Source organism: Corylus avellana, chromosome 6 (genome assembly GCF_965113065.1).
Source record: "Corylus avellana chromosome 6, dhCorAvel1.hap1.2, whole genome shotgun sequence".
Classification (NCBI taxonomy): Eukaryota; Viridiplantae; Streptophyta; class Magnoliopsida; order Fagales; family Betulaceae; genus Corylus; species Corylus avellana.
The window spans coordinates 7,516,575-7,531,806 of record NC_142495.1 but is presented as its reverse complement, the minus strand read 5'-3'; the positions used below and the strand labels follow the sequence as shown (position 1 = coordinate 7,531,806).

The following is a 15,232-nucleotide window of genomic DNA, read 5'->3' as shown; positions in this document are numbered from 1 at the left end:
ATTTTTTATTTTTATCAATTTTTAGCCCTTACTTTCAAATGCCCACTTTTTTGGCCCTTACGGTAGTCTTTAGTTCATAAAAAACAACCAAATTATTGTTTAATAAAAAGAATTTCTAAAGAAAAAAAAAAAAAAAAAAAAGAGGCTTGCCTCCTCCCATAAAATGTCCCGGTTCCATCCCTGCATCCACGTCCTCTTTTTGTGAGAGGGACAATAGCAAACGTAGCCGGGGTGACCATGATCAAGAGGCGGAGCTCCAGGTAGAGGCATTCTAGTTGCCGGTGGAGGGATGACTTTGGCTCCGGCTACGGTCACGAAAAAGATCAGTAGCATGAGAGTGATCAGAGGGAGGGTCATTGTGGTTTCGAAGGCTCATTGTTCTGAGAAAAATGGCGGACTGAGTCAATACTTTAAGCGTAGTTCATCTAAGTATATATAGTAAAGCTGGTGTTCCGAGAGGTGATGGGGCTGATTGCGGCCATTACTCAACCTCTTGTTCTTTCTTCTTTGTCATTAAAGTATCGTGCCTTTCTAATTCAGCATCGTGGTTTACCAGTTTACCCTCAATTAAACTTAACATACTTTAACTATGAATGTTAATATGTGCATAACGTGTATGCATTAAAAAATAATAAAATAAAGGAATGCATCCGCCTAAAGAGCTGAGCTTTTACTTTTGATCGTAAATGGCATTTCAGTCTTTTTATCGCAGATTCCATATATTTGGAAGAGCTGAGCTTTTACTTTTAATCGTAAATGGCATTTTAGTCTTTTTATCGCGGATCCCATATATTTGGGTAAAAAGACAGCTACACAAAGGGCTCATGCCTAAAAGTATGACATACATTTTAGTTGCTTGTAAGGAGTACGGGTTTGTTAGAAGCATCAACAAATGGTAACCTAGTCTGCTCTGATCAATCTAATTTGGTATCAAGAGTTAAAGCAGTAATAACTAATAAATTAAAGACTTCTACTGTAATCTGGTTAGTGTCTATGCAACAAAAATAAATAAATAAATAAATAAAAATAAAATTTGCTTCTATGCGGGAGCATGATACTGGAAGGCAGTGGTCATTTCCATATGATCACCAGGAATAAATTAGTGATGTCTAGTTAGGCAGAGCAACACAATTCAAAACAACTTTGCACTGTTTGCATCGACTTAAAGTGGGCTAAATTCTACGCCCGACAATATGATCTCATTCTCAATTTATAAGTAAGGTGACATACATCAGTAAATGCACAAACTATAAATCTTGACCATAAAGTAAATAATATTATTTAGATGTGACAATTCGTATTTGCGTGTCGAGTTATAATCATGTCAAGACATTAATATACGATTAATAAGTCAACATAACTCAACCGATATAATTAATTAGGTTTGACCCTTCAACTTTAATTCATTAATTTTGTAATGGGTTAGTATCGAGTCTGCAACTCATGTAAAAAACTGTCCACTTTAAATGTCGCATATTGAGTTCGGATAATATAGGGTAACTTTAACTCCTTTCATACTTAAAAAGAATAAAGAAAAATTTTCAAATTTTTGCAAAATATATGAGAGAGTAATTAACAATAGCCGAAAGTTCATAAAGTACAGGCCTGGCCTCAAAATTAAACAGTAACTAATGAATTGACCCCAATATAGCTTCTCGACTTCAAAGGCAAACTGCAGTGCCTTCCATGTCCTAAAAGTAAAAACTAGTTTTCAAATGTTATTATTCAGCTTCAATGGTGTCTCACCATCCTCAGCATTTTTTATGTTATTATCAAAGGGAACATGATTGCTTAGAATTTTGGATGTCGTAGCGTGGTAATAATTGACGATATGACGTAATCGCTCTTCATGTTAAGTTCATACCATACAGGACACCAAACTTCTTTTTTATAGCATCATAAGATTATATCCCAAATATTGGAGGGTTTAATGCTGTAGAGTTTTGGCAATTTACAATCTGTAAAAGGAGGATGCAATCTTATTTCTCAATAAAGAGGTAATAAAATTGAATATAATACTCGATTGGTAATGAGCACAAAAATCTATGCTCAATATGAAAGCAAGCACCAAATAGTATAAAACACTGATCGCCATTCCAAACATCTAAATGGGGAAGAGAGTAAAGAAATAATAACTATCATTGCTGGAAAGGACTACATCTTTTCAATGATTTTAATGAACTCGTTAGAGAAATCAAAACAAAATTCTATTACATCTTGACTTCTTTTTACAGTACCTATTTTTCTTCTTCTTTTTTTTTTTTTTTCCTTCCATGGTGTTAAAAGGAAAACCCTATGTCAAACTAGAATCAGCTACAATCTGAAAATATGCTTATATAGATGAACTGGAGATTGGAATGAACATATAAAAGATACATCAAATATTTTACCTTACTCCTCTGCAGCATCTAGCACAATAATAAAACAAAAGCAATCTGCCATTTCGAGGCAGCAGCATTTGGATTAGATGAAAATCAATCTGACATTTCATCTTCTCCTCCACTGTACTGATCAATATCATTATGTCGTGAAACCTTCTGTGGTCTTCCAAGACCATCTTCAACGTCTAATCCTCCCCTTTTAGAATTTGAGGAACTGCCCTTTGAATTGGAATAAACCTGGAAGCATAATCAAATCAATGGTATCCAATAACACAAATCCAATAGTGCTAGTTTAATCTTCAATATATAGCTTCATGGTCATACCTCGGGATCCCTCAGTTCAACCGCAGCAACAGCTGACCTTCGCCTTACAGTCACTCTAGAGGGTATGGGGAAGTGTTCAACCTCATCGCTAGATCTTCCGTCTTTGGCCCTCTTTTTTCTTGAAACAAGTTTTGCCGGAAGAGGCTGCATTAAAAGACAATGTGTAAAAGCTTCTCACTAACACAACAGAAATGTGTGCATACACACACAGAAAAAGATATAAATCCAGGTTCAAGTGGATACCAAATAGCGTGCTTCTGCTTCATCAAAAGAAACAAGGTATGTTGTGGGGTCATCCGCATTATCAAGACGAAACTGTTGAGGTACAAAGAAAAATCTTTCAGTAAGCGATTAAATGCTTGCTGCAGGAGTAAGATGTCAAAAATATAGGAACATACTTCATAATGGTATTCGCGAACCCAAGAGTATGAGATATCTTCGTGTTCATCATACATATCCTTGGATAACTGCCACCATAAAACATATGCAGACCAATAAATGGATAAAGTTTACCAATCATAACTAATATGATAGAACAACAGCAACAAAAAATGGTTTCAGAATTGCATTACTTATTCAAGTGAACTATACTTGGAAGGTAAAGTAAGGCAATATCTACCTCATCTGGAGAAGGAACCATGTACGCCAAAAATGATTTATCTGCATCTGAGCCTGTTGCCACATAACTCTTCATAATGGCCTGAAGTGGACCGTGATAGATGAGGTTCAACATGTACCGATCAATAGCACAAATAAAATAATAGAAATATCCTGAAGATACTATAGCTGGTATAAATTCAAGTCTATGTGTTAGTGGCTCATAGTAGCTTCTTATCAACAACCAATATATGGAGTGCACATGTAAACAAATGCATGAATTCTAATATGGGCAGAACTTCCAGTTCTAGCCTGTCAAACTCCAATTTGCAACTCCTTGAAAATTTATGAACATATGAAAGGTGGATAGCAGAAAAGCTAGATACGGGTTTAAACAGCATCATTATGATTGATAAGAAATGCTATATTATGATTTTTGCCCTGTTTTTTGTGGGAAGGGATGAGGGGGAAAGGTGGAAAAGGGTTTGGTATATAGAATTTAGTGGACGGCAATGACTGGAAAATATTGATTGTTATAACTTTTAAATAATGTATCAAAAAACCAAGAACATCCGTTCTTTTAAACAAAGGAATGCAAACTGTAATCCACGTACTGTCACATAGGCATGGGGACGTCACAGTGATCAGACAAGAAGTACACGGTGTCAGATAGCATACAAGTCCACAAATAAAATAGAATGACACAGGTACAAAGTATATATACTTCCAAATTTTCCTTGGCCTGAATGGTCAACATGACACTAAACTCACCTGTGACTCATAGGCATCACGAACAGTTTGGTCCAACTTGCTGTGAAGTTCTGAATCAGCAGTAGGAGCACTATCAAATCCCACAACAACAAATTGGTCGTCGTACCTAGTACCATAGCATCGTAGAAAACCCACAAATCAAAATGAATACAGTTCAGTGAAATATGATCCTTAATGAGCATCATAAAAAACTCACAAATCAATGTGAATACAGTTCAATGCAATATGATCGTTAATGACTGAATGGTAAAAATCTTATAATTAATCAGTCATCAGCAAAATACTTCATTCAAAGGCCCCTATAGCTCATTATTCTAGAAAGAAAAAGAGTTTGAAATAGAGGACCACCAAAAAAAAAAAAGGGCGTGCACGTTTGTTGTAGCAAGTAGCAACTTTTGATTTCCAAAAGCCCAGACCCACTAGGTAAAAATAATTAGCTACTAGCAAGCAGCTCAGATGTGACTCAAAATGATTCAGTTTTCAGCGCCACTTGCACGATAAAACTATAAAATAAGTCAATGTGTCAATACCAATGATACCACACATCACTAATCTATGGCTATCAATTAACATGTAATATTAGGGCCAGCAACAGACACATAAATAAACAAACATGCCATGGACAACAAGCTGTTGCTCCCTTTTTTGCAATGTAATGACGTTCAACTTAAAGGTCTTGTGGATGAGAGCGAGGTGATTAATCATTACATTTACTGGACTAAAAACTATGTAATAGCATAAGAAAATCCATACCGATCAAAATCAGGCAACAAAGGCAGAACCTCTACAGGATATAAATCTTTATTTGTTGCATGAATAGGGCGTGACTTGCATGCCTCAAACGAGGCTTCTATTTCCTTGATTTGTCGTTCTCTGTAGACAAATAATTATTAATGCCCATCAGTCAAAGAATGTAAACAAGTATCTGATGGTATATTTCCAGTAAAAAATTCTCTTCATAAGGACAGGTTAGAGCAAGAACAAACCTATTGTTAAGGTTCTCCAAAATGTTACGGCCTCCCTTCATTTCTCTTAGTTCTTTTGCTTGCTTCTCAGTTAAAGACTGAAAACATCAACATAGTTAGCTGACATAGAAGCCAAGTATATGCGTCAAGAAAGTATTGTTCTTTAAGAATAGTATATGTATTCAATTACCTGCTTTGCTGACTCCGTGCTAAGAGGAGATATATACTGTGTTTTAACAAGCCAGGCAACACCTTTATCAGTAGGCCTTTCTTTTTTTCTTATGCCATTATTCTTTACAGGGGTCACTGCTACATCATCATGCAACAATTCCTCGTCTTCTGGAGCAAGGGGTGGTCTAGCACTGGGAGGGCTGATTAAACGAGTACAACAGAAGATTTGAGTTGTCATGTTATAGATTAACAGTTGAGGTTCTCAAAATTTAAAGCTATTGAGAGACAATACTTGTATACACTGAGGTCAAGAATGTCAAGAGGTATCCCCAAGTCTGGCTCGACAAAAAGTTTGGGCTTGTAAGTTTTCTCCAAAGACGTAATTGTGTATTTTGTATATCTGCAAAAGTAGAGCATAAAATTTACCACAATATTTAGGCAATGAATTTAGATCATAATTCTTTCAAACACATGGACATAACAAAGAAAAAAAAAATGATGCCCAGAAGCTTATCAGAGAAAACCCTTGGTGTCAAACAATTAGATTTTCAATCACATTCTGAAAACCCAGTTTCAATAAAGATTGTCTTTAAATACCAAGGTATACTGGAGGAGTAAAAAAACTTGTCCCATCTGACCATTTTCCATGTGACCGAGTTCAGAAAAATGAGCGAACCTAAACCTATATTTTTTGACGAAAGCTTGCATGAATCTACTATAAACTGCCACATAATCAAAAGCTAGCTCCACTTACTTTTGCTTCCAAACCATCACAATATTGAGGTTTGCAATCTTCAAGGATCCAAGAAATACAAGTGGTACTGCCTTCAGATTATCTTGATTGTCCATTTGCGATTCCATGTTTATTATCATGATTGTCCATTTACACATTGTAACTTATATACCAACATATATGCTGGAGGAGTTTAAAAAGATGTCCCATCTGACCATTTTCCATGTGACCAGAGTACAGAAAAATGAGTGAACCTCACCTAAAATATTTTTCCATGAAAGCTCACATAAATCTACTATAAACTGCAAAAGCTAGCTCCACATACATTTGCTTTCAAACCATCACAGTGTTGAGGGTTGCAGTCTTCAAGGATCCGAGAAACTCAACTGGAACTGCCTTCAGATTATCTTGATTGTCCATTTCCAATGTCATGCTTTATTCCCTATATCTTTTAGATGCCCTCTTCATAACATCAAGAGGGCTATCCCATTACATGTAACAGTGTAAGCTATGTGCACCACCGAGATTATTTACAGTTTTGTGGACACTCCATTAGGTGTAAACTACCAGCCTCACTGGATTATCACTCTTCCTTCTATTTTTCTTTTCTCTTGTCCTTTCCTCCTGTGCTTCTCCATCACATTTCGCTAACAACGACAAGGAGACACGTAGCACAACAACACTGGAATCATGGCAGCCACCTAACAACTGGGGCAAATTCTCCTCCTTTACATGAACTACATACTAGATGCATCAACCCTCAGCTTCTCTCTTCTCAACTCCTTCAAATCGGTATTCTTCAAATCGGTATCGTTTCCTTTAGACGAACCTTCAGTTTCTACAGGTTGCACCAATATTTTCTACTTTGATTACGATTGATTACGTTTTTTTTTTTTTTATAAGTAATATAGATTATCAAATGAGCAGAGGGGCGCAACTCAAGTACACAGGATGTATACGATTGATTACTTTAGAATCAAATAGAATTAAGTTTCCATTTAATAAATTGAATATAAAATCTTCTTATAAAATAAAATTTACAATTCCTCAATTATATCACTTTTCATCCCAGCAACACTTAAACACGTATTTAGACAAACCAACTAAAAGAATACTCATTATTACCATCATATAGTGCCTAATAGAATCTGAAAGTTGCAAATATATAAGTATGAGCACCACAACGAACTATCAAAAAAAAAAAAAAAATGTAGGCATGAGAGAGAGAGAGAGAGAAAGACATACAGTTCTTTATCTTTCTGCATAGCCATAAGCTTTGGCTGTGCACTTGGATCTGGGAGTTCGTTGCGAAATCTTAAAGAAGCAGACCACAAGTAAATATTGCATATAAAGAAACAGAGTTAGCATGGGAAGAAAACAATGTAAACATTATCACAAGGGAAGATGCAGGAGTATCAATTCTCACCAAAAGATACTAGCCTACGTATAGTATCTATAAACTCATTTGCACAAGAGTATGCAAATATTCTATGCATTAGATTTATGGTATGCATAAGTCATTTCAAATTAAAAATCCAAAAGTCATTTCATATATTCACCCCTCCCATCTGCACTCTCACAAATTTATGATCGACTTTTACATCCGGTGCTCCCACTTTGTCCCAAAAATACCCAAATCAAAAGCTACTGACAATAGAGAATAATCAAAACTGTTGATGTTTAGACCAGAACCTCCCAAAAAAATTCTTGACGCTCCTAGTCAAGCAGCTAGGATTAAAATTTCAGTTACAATTTAAGAGAACTCCATTTTCAGCTAGCTACCTGTAGTTACAGTCCTAGTCCAATATTACTTCTTCAATAAGTGGGAGCCAAAATGTGCTAAGAAACAAATATTCAAGTATGAAACCAAGGATCGCCATCAACATACTCACTTCAACTTGCACAAGAATGTTGTAGGCTTCTTCAATCTATTCTCGATCCTCTCACCACTCAAAAGTGGAGTAGCTCTCCTCTCCCCCATCCGTGACCCCACAATCGAACCATGCCCCTTTGCAGAAGACAACATCTGGGTCTTTTGCAGAACAGTGTTCTGGGACTCCTTCAACTGCTGCCTTTGCTTCTCTTCTTGCCTTTGCTTCTCAAACTCTCTCTTCTTCCTCAACCTCCTCTCTTCCTCTGTCTCCACCCTCCCCGGAGGCCCATTTGATTTCTTCACCGGCACCAGAGGGACCGGGGGCTTCTGCTGCTGTTTAGGAGGAACCCCATGATTCGAATACCCATGCTCTCGCCTTCCGGAAGCCAATACCTCCTTGGAAGCCCCTTTATCACGCTCATGGGACCCCCTATCTGCTCCACTCTCCTTATTATGCGAATGGGCAGGAGGAGGAGGTGGTGAACTCGGGGGAGGTGGTGGTGGAATCGAAGAACTCGGAGGTGGAGAGGAGGGCGGTGGCGGCGGAGGTGGTGGCCGCATTGGCTGCATTTGCTGATGACTGTACTGATTATACTGATTAGACGGATAATACATAGGAGCTGCTGGGGGCTGCATATTCACCGAATTTTGTGGCATAGAAGGTGCTGGGGGCGGGGGCGGAGGCGGGTACGAAGACTCAGGAGGAGGCGGCGGTGGCTGATAGGGATACTGCTGGTGAGGAGGAGGTGGAGGGTGCTGTTGACCTCTCGGCAGGCCGTAATGTTGGTGGTGATAATTGGAATTGGGTTGCATTTGGGTGGTGTTGTAGTTTGGGGGATATGAAGAAGGTGGAGGAAGAGTAGCTGAGGGAATAGACCCATCACTACCACCACCACTACCACCACCACCACCACCACCACCACCACCACCACCACCACTATACCCACCCCAATTCTGATTGAACTGAGCTCGATGGTGCGGTGGATGTGCTTGTGGTGGTGGTGGCTGTGGTGGTGGAAGGGGATTTTGATTTGGTGGCGGGGCGAATGAGGTTTGTGGAGGGAAGGGCCTGTACGAAGCCATGGCCGATTATCGATCCGAATAAACCCCAAGTGAGAGAGAGAGAGAGAGAGAGAGAGAGAGAGAACTCAATTCCCAATTCAGGGTTCTCTTGGCTCAGTTGTAGATACCGATCAAAACTCTAGAACATGGAGCTCTGGAACTCCAAGTTTTGTAATTTCAAAATGAACACCGCAAATAAAACCCTATGACATAGAGCTTCCAATCTCTGATTCTTCAAATTTGGGAAAGAGCAGAAATAGAAACCCTAGGTGAGCAAAATAAGATCAAAACCCTAAAACTGAATTGCAGATTCTAGAATCGCTGATGAAGCAAAAAAAAGAAAAAAACGAACTTTATGCTATAACAAGCCCTAGGATGAAAATCGATACCCCTGGCCTGCTTCTTATTTCCGAACTGAGTAAAAACCATACGAGAGAGAGAGAAAATCCAAAATTCCGAGCCCAATTCTTAATCTGTCACAGAATGGACTAGAACCCTAGGGGAGATAGAAGCCCCAAATTATCTGATCACAGAGATAAATCCCTCCAAAACCCTGAATTGCGAGAATGTATACATGCGCTTAGACTGATCGAAGAGAATGTCGGTGAGAAAGATCAAAGAAAGTTAATGTTTGTGTGTTATTAAGAGAGAGAGACACCCAACACTTTTTTGTATGTCAGCTTGGATTTCTTTTACGTCACTCTTCTTATTTTTGTTTTGTTTTGTATTTTTTTTTTTCAATATATATATATATATATATATATATATAAATTAAGAAGAATGACGAAGATTTAAACTAGTGACTTTCGCTTCATTAGCTGTGATCTCAGCTGATTGAGTCATCTCTTGAGACATTATATAATTTTATTTTGTATTAATGTTAAAAACTATAATTTTTTTATAAGAAAAAAAAAAAGACATTTTTATTGTACAATGATTTTACAAGGTTAGGGTGCAATCCCAATTAATCTTTGCATTTATTTTGGTTAATTATTTTTTAGTTACGTATAGCTTGTCCCTTTATCAAATCAACTTGGTTTTCAAAAGTGTCATAAGCAGATGGTACTTCCGTCTAAGAAACGTGCACCTAGGAGAGATGACCAAGTAATGCCTCGTGCATAATGATCAGGATCGAAATATGAATCCTAGTTGTCCTGACATTCCTCTTCCTCACCCGCTTAATCATTTATGTAATTCTAGATTTTCCAAATAATATAGGCACATAGGTGAGTCCATCGTCTCAATAAGTATAAACTTTATTAAATCAAAATAAACATTTTTTTAAGAAAACATCTCTATTATATGATTATAATAACAGCTAAAAAGGAACATATATATATACATATATATATATATATAAGCATAGAAGAGTATATATTTTGTTGTACATAATTTTTGTAGTGTATACATACTTAGGACTCGGCTCACACTACGGTAGATAGTTTTGTCTACCGACTAAGATGTTTTCTAAGGGTTTTTTAACTCTTAGAAGAAAACTACCGTGAATTAAAATAAAAATAAAAATAAAAATATGCTACCTTGAATTAAAATAAACTACCGTTAAGTGTGTATGTGTTTTTTTCTTCTCTCTTTTTATTTATATCTTTATCGGGGTTGTCGGCAAAGAAGATTTTTTATGTTATCAAATTCCAAAACATTTGAGATATGTTGATATTATGATGGAGTCATGTGTCAAGATGTAGAGTTGTATTGTTTCTTCTCTTTTTCTAGCTAGGCGTGGCATGGGTGGCTTTGAAAGTACAAAAGTCAGCCTTTGCGAAAGAGAAAGCCCACATATAAAATTGAATGGCCCAAAATACTTCAATAATCCCCAAAGCCCATATATAAAATAAAATAAATAAATAAATAGACCACTAACGGGATAACTGGAATGGTTGTGATTATTAAAATCTAATAACGGTCTTAAGCAGTTACAGTTAGTAGTTTTAGTCAATAACCACTAATCACAACCGCTTGTACACCCCTATTTGGTATTGTAATGCATATAGCGCTTATGTCTAGACAATGTATTGATGTGTATTTTGTAATGTAAAAGCACAATGTAAATGTTTAACAAAATAAAAGTTTATTTGTCAACTCTTGTGTTATTATGGTTTAGATGTTAAATAAAGAAAAAGTTTTTCCATTGTAAGATTTATGATCTCTAATGTGATATGATGTGTTGAAGTTATGATATTATGATAGGCTAATGCGGTAGCACTTCGTTGCTTGCCTTTATTACTTTAGGGCGTGGTCGGGTTGCTACAAGGAAGTTCAATAGAATAATCGCGTAGAGGTATTGAAGTTATTGCGGTAGAATCAAACGGGTCTCTTGTTTGATTCAAATAAGGTGTTTGTTACAAAGGTTTTGTGTGTATGTCTTGCTTGTAACCGAATTCTTTTATAGTGGATGAGTTTTTTGAGTTTGTTTGCCTCAGGATGATTTTACTTTTTTGAAGAGTTCTTCAAAGAGTTTCTACTTTGTCACCAAATACTTGTGTTGATTGATTTATTCCTTTCATAATATTTGGTGATTGTTTGTGTGGTGGTTCATTTTTTAAATTCTGCATTTTTTTTGGATACATCTATGCAACCATCGTTTTAGAAGTTGGTTGGAGTCATTGGTTAATTTTAGATTAAAAGTGGTATAATATTATTGGAAATTATACCTTCAAGTTGAATTTATTAAGAGTGCGTTTTTAAAGAAATAATATGTGATTTTAAACCAAATCACAATTTTAGAGTGTTTGGGATTACGATTTAAAAAACCCAAATTTTAAAATCGTGGAAAAATCTGCGATTTCGATAAACTGGTTAGAGGGTGCTTATTCGAAAAAGTGCAAATTTAAACCAAAATCACGATTTCTATTAAAAATATATTTGGCGCAATATTTACCTATTTTTCAGCTGGAATGAAAAAAAAAAAAAAAAAAAAAAAAAAAACCAAGAATACCCACCTAAAATATATAAAAACCCTTCTTTTCTATTCTTTTCTTCATTCTCTCTCTCTGCCTCTTCATCCTTTCTTCGTCCCTCTCTCCATCCTTTCTCCGTCCCTTTGCTGTTTCTCGTGTCTATTGTCCATCCTCTCTCCGCCCCTCTACCATGTAAGAATCTCACCTTAATATGTTATTTCGCTCCGTATAACTTTTTTTTTTTATATGTGTTTATGTTCTTCAACTTTCAAAGTTTTATTTAGATTACCGTGCACAGTAACCATTGGTAAGAATCTCACTTTAATATTTTCTTTCGCTCCGTATAACTTTTTTTTATATGTGTTTATGTTCTTCAACTTTCAAAGTTTTATTTAAATTACCGTGCACAGTAACCATTTGTGATGGATTTTTATTTTTATTTTTTAATGGGTAGTGCACTATAACAATTTATGCTGTTTATATATATATATATATATATATATATATATGTTTGTTTGGAATATGTTTCAAGAAAAAAAAAATCATATAGAAACAAGTAATATAGCAATATATAATTTTCTAAGTAAAAAACTCAAAGTTGATGTCAAATTATAAGTCATACTTTTGTTTGTAGATGTGTTAAAAATGGAGGCTTATAAACAATGTTAGTTATTTTACTGTTATAAAGAAATGTTCTTATTAGTAATTTGGCCATGAAACCGCAATTATATATTAATGTTATCCAAACACTCAATTAATAACATTAAAATATAACTAACGGGCCCTAAAGGTACTAACAACTTTATTGCATATTATCTTGGCAAGAACCATCGTGAAGAACTGCTAAATAAGCAGCTAATAGATATTAATTTTTGTCCAAGAATCCATGAATCCTAAATAAGGAGACTGTATTACAATAGCCAAAAGCCTCCTAAAGCTCTGAATGAGCACCTAAATAAGGTATACGTTGTGTTTAAAGGGTTCCAACTAGAAATTTTTACATCACAGAGACAATGTCATTCATAAATTAATGGTTTTAAAAGTGCATGTAATATAATACATTGGAGGAAGCTAAACAAGCTTTCGTTACTGCCATTGAATTAATGGAATTTTCACAAGGAAATCTTAACCAATGTTATTTGACTCCTAAACAGTCTAAACGAGACTATTAAGAGATTAAATATTTTTATAATCCTGAAATCCCTAGAGATATGCATAATGAATTCAATGGTGTCGAAAAATCTCAAATTTTAAATAAAAAAAGGAAGCTTCAATCAACATATGAGTTGTTTGGCAACAACTAAAAAAAAAAAAAAAACCAGACCAAACATGAAAATAGAAAAATTTTAAAATCTTTATACAAATCTTGTCAAACAAACAAATTGGGAAAGAGAGAGAGAGAGAGAGAGTTTTTTCAAAAATAAATAACTTTCTATCTTTATCTATTAGAAAATGAGTTTTAAATTCATAATTTCAAAAAATCAAAAGAATTTTTTCTTTTTTATTATTTGAAAAGCAAAAACTTGCTTGCTGGTGACGTTTTTGAATATTTTCAACAAAAAAATTGAAGATCAAGGAGTTAAGGTCAAACAAATCTTAATTTGCAAACATCAAAATATCAACCTTCATGAAGGAGCTCTAAATTAATTTGACAATTATCATCAATCATAATGAATGATATGTTGAAGATATTGAATGGGGAATCACCAACCAAGTGAGTTTTCAAGCCTTAGCAGCAAATCAATGGTGGTGGTTTCATTCTATGATTAGAACATTCCTTTCTTATCTAGCAAGGAATCTAAAATGAAAAAAATACTTCACCTTTTAGATAACAAGCTCAATCAGATGGAAAGTCGAATAAAATTTCTTTAACCTTATCAAATGTTGTACTTGAAAGCAACAAATGAAGAATAATTTGTTGAAGAAAGAATGATTCATTTTTTGGCAATTGTACAATAAGTCAATGTGTCAACCCTCCAAAATTTAAAAATCTTTAAGTTTTTTTTTTTTTTTTTGAAAATTTACTTCCTGGGTTAATTGAAATGACAATAAAATCCCTACTGTCAAAATTTTTTAACAACCGTTAGTCCCAACCAAAACACACCGTTTCACCTCATTAAAATATTAATTTTTTATTAATTTAATTTTAAAATTTAAATCTAAAAAAACTAAAAAAAATTGGAGGAGAGGCCAAGGGTGGCAGCATCCAACCACTATGGGGTGGCCGCAAGCCACCCTAGGGGTGGGCAAGGCTTGCAGCCACCCTCAGGGGGTTTGGGGTGGCCTTCGAGCCACCCCAAACCACTCATGGGGTGGCTCGAAGCCACCCCATGGGTGGTTTAGGGTGGCCCGCAGGCCGCCCCTCCACCCTAGGGGTGGTTAGGTTAAGTAAAAACGCAATATCTTATGTGCCAAACACCAAAACTTAAAAGTAAAAGATTTTTTTTTAAAAAAAATTTTAGATTAAGTGTTTTTTAAATCGCAATGCCAAACACCTTATGTTTTGCAATATCTTTTAAAAACACAGATTATTCTTACGAAATTGCAATCACAAACACACCCTTACTCTCACTGGACAACATATATAGAATATCACAACCTTATCAACCAGCTGGAAGAATGAAGAAAAAACATGCCAAAAGCCTAATGGATCACTTGTTAAAAGCAAGATAAGTTTGCTACAAATTTACAATAATGAAGACGTTACTTTAGTGGTCATTAGTAAAGAAACTATCTATTTTGTACAAGTTAGCTTTACAAAAAAGTAAAAATATTCTTTCTTTTGTCTTTTTATCTATCACAACGCTATAAAATGGTAAGCATTTCTTTTGTAGGGATCGTAATATAAAATAAGTTTGAGCGTTTTATAGTAAAGAGTTCACTATATATACTGTTTTTTGTAATGGTATAAGACTTGAAAGCCGAAAAGGTTTGGCCCAAATAAGGTGTAATTGGACCCCCAAAAAAAACCCAATGGGTTTCTACAATTGGGTGAAGGTGTAGGTTGGGTTTAATGGCTATTAGCTTGCACTTGATCTTATTAACGAAAAGAAGTGTCCCCTTTCTTGAATGAAGTTTCTAGCTTGTGAATTTTTTTGGAAACGACTTTGCCTAAAAAAACATGATCAATGGGCAAAAAAATATCAGCAGATTTTTTTTTTTTTTTTTTTTTTGGGAAGGAAATATACAAGGTAAGTGTTTTGGTAGATATTGATCACAGAGTCCATCTTGAAAGGTTTCTGGCTTTACCACCATCTCTATATCCTAGAGACCACTACATGCTTTCATTTGAACATTCAAGGACATATACAGAAGGATCTATATATATATATATATCATACGATGAAGTTCCATAGGTTGCCTTAGAAAAGAGGGGGGAAGAAAAAAAAAACAAAAACAAAATTAAAGATCACCAATTAACCCGAGCTTAAAAAGCATCT

The 15,232-nt window shown here is 35.3% G+C and overlaps 1 protein-coding gene across 1 annotated transcript; it reads right to left on the bottom strand.

The window, feature by feature from the left end:
• Positions 1-2,027: 2,027 nt before the first annotated feature.
• On the bottom strand, positions 2,028-9,511 carry ELF7 (hydroxyproline-rich glycoprotein family protein). The gene is made up of 12 exons (XM_059600389.2): positions 7,835-9,511; positions 7,188-7,256; positions 5,502-5,609; positions 5,229-5,409; positions 5,060-5,136; positions 4,827-4,946; positions 4,074-4,179; positions 3,325-3,405; positions 3,104-3,172; positions 2,949-3,020; positions 2,706-2,849; positions 2,028-2,618 (listed from the first exon to the last, which is right to left on the bottom strand). The coding sequence occupies exons 1-12, from the start codon at positions 8,896-8,898 to the stop codon at positions 2,475-2,477; spliced, it is 2,235 nt and encodes a 744-aa protein (XP_059456372.2). The 5' UTR covers positions 8,899-9,511; the 3' UTR covers positions 2,028-2,474.
• Positions 9,512-15,232: the final 5,721 nt, after the last annotated feature.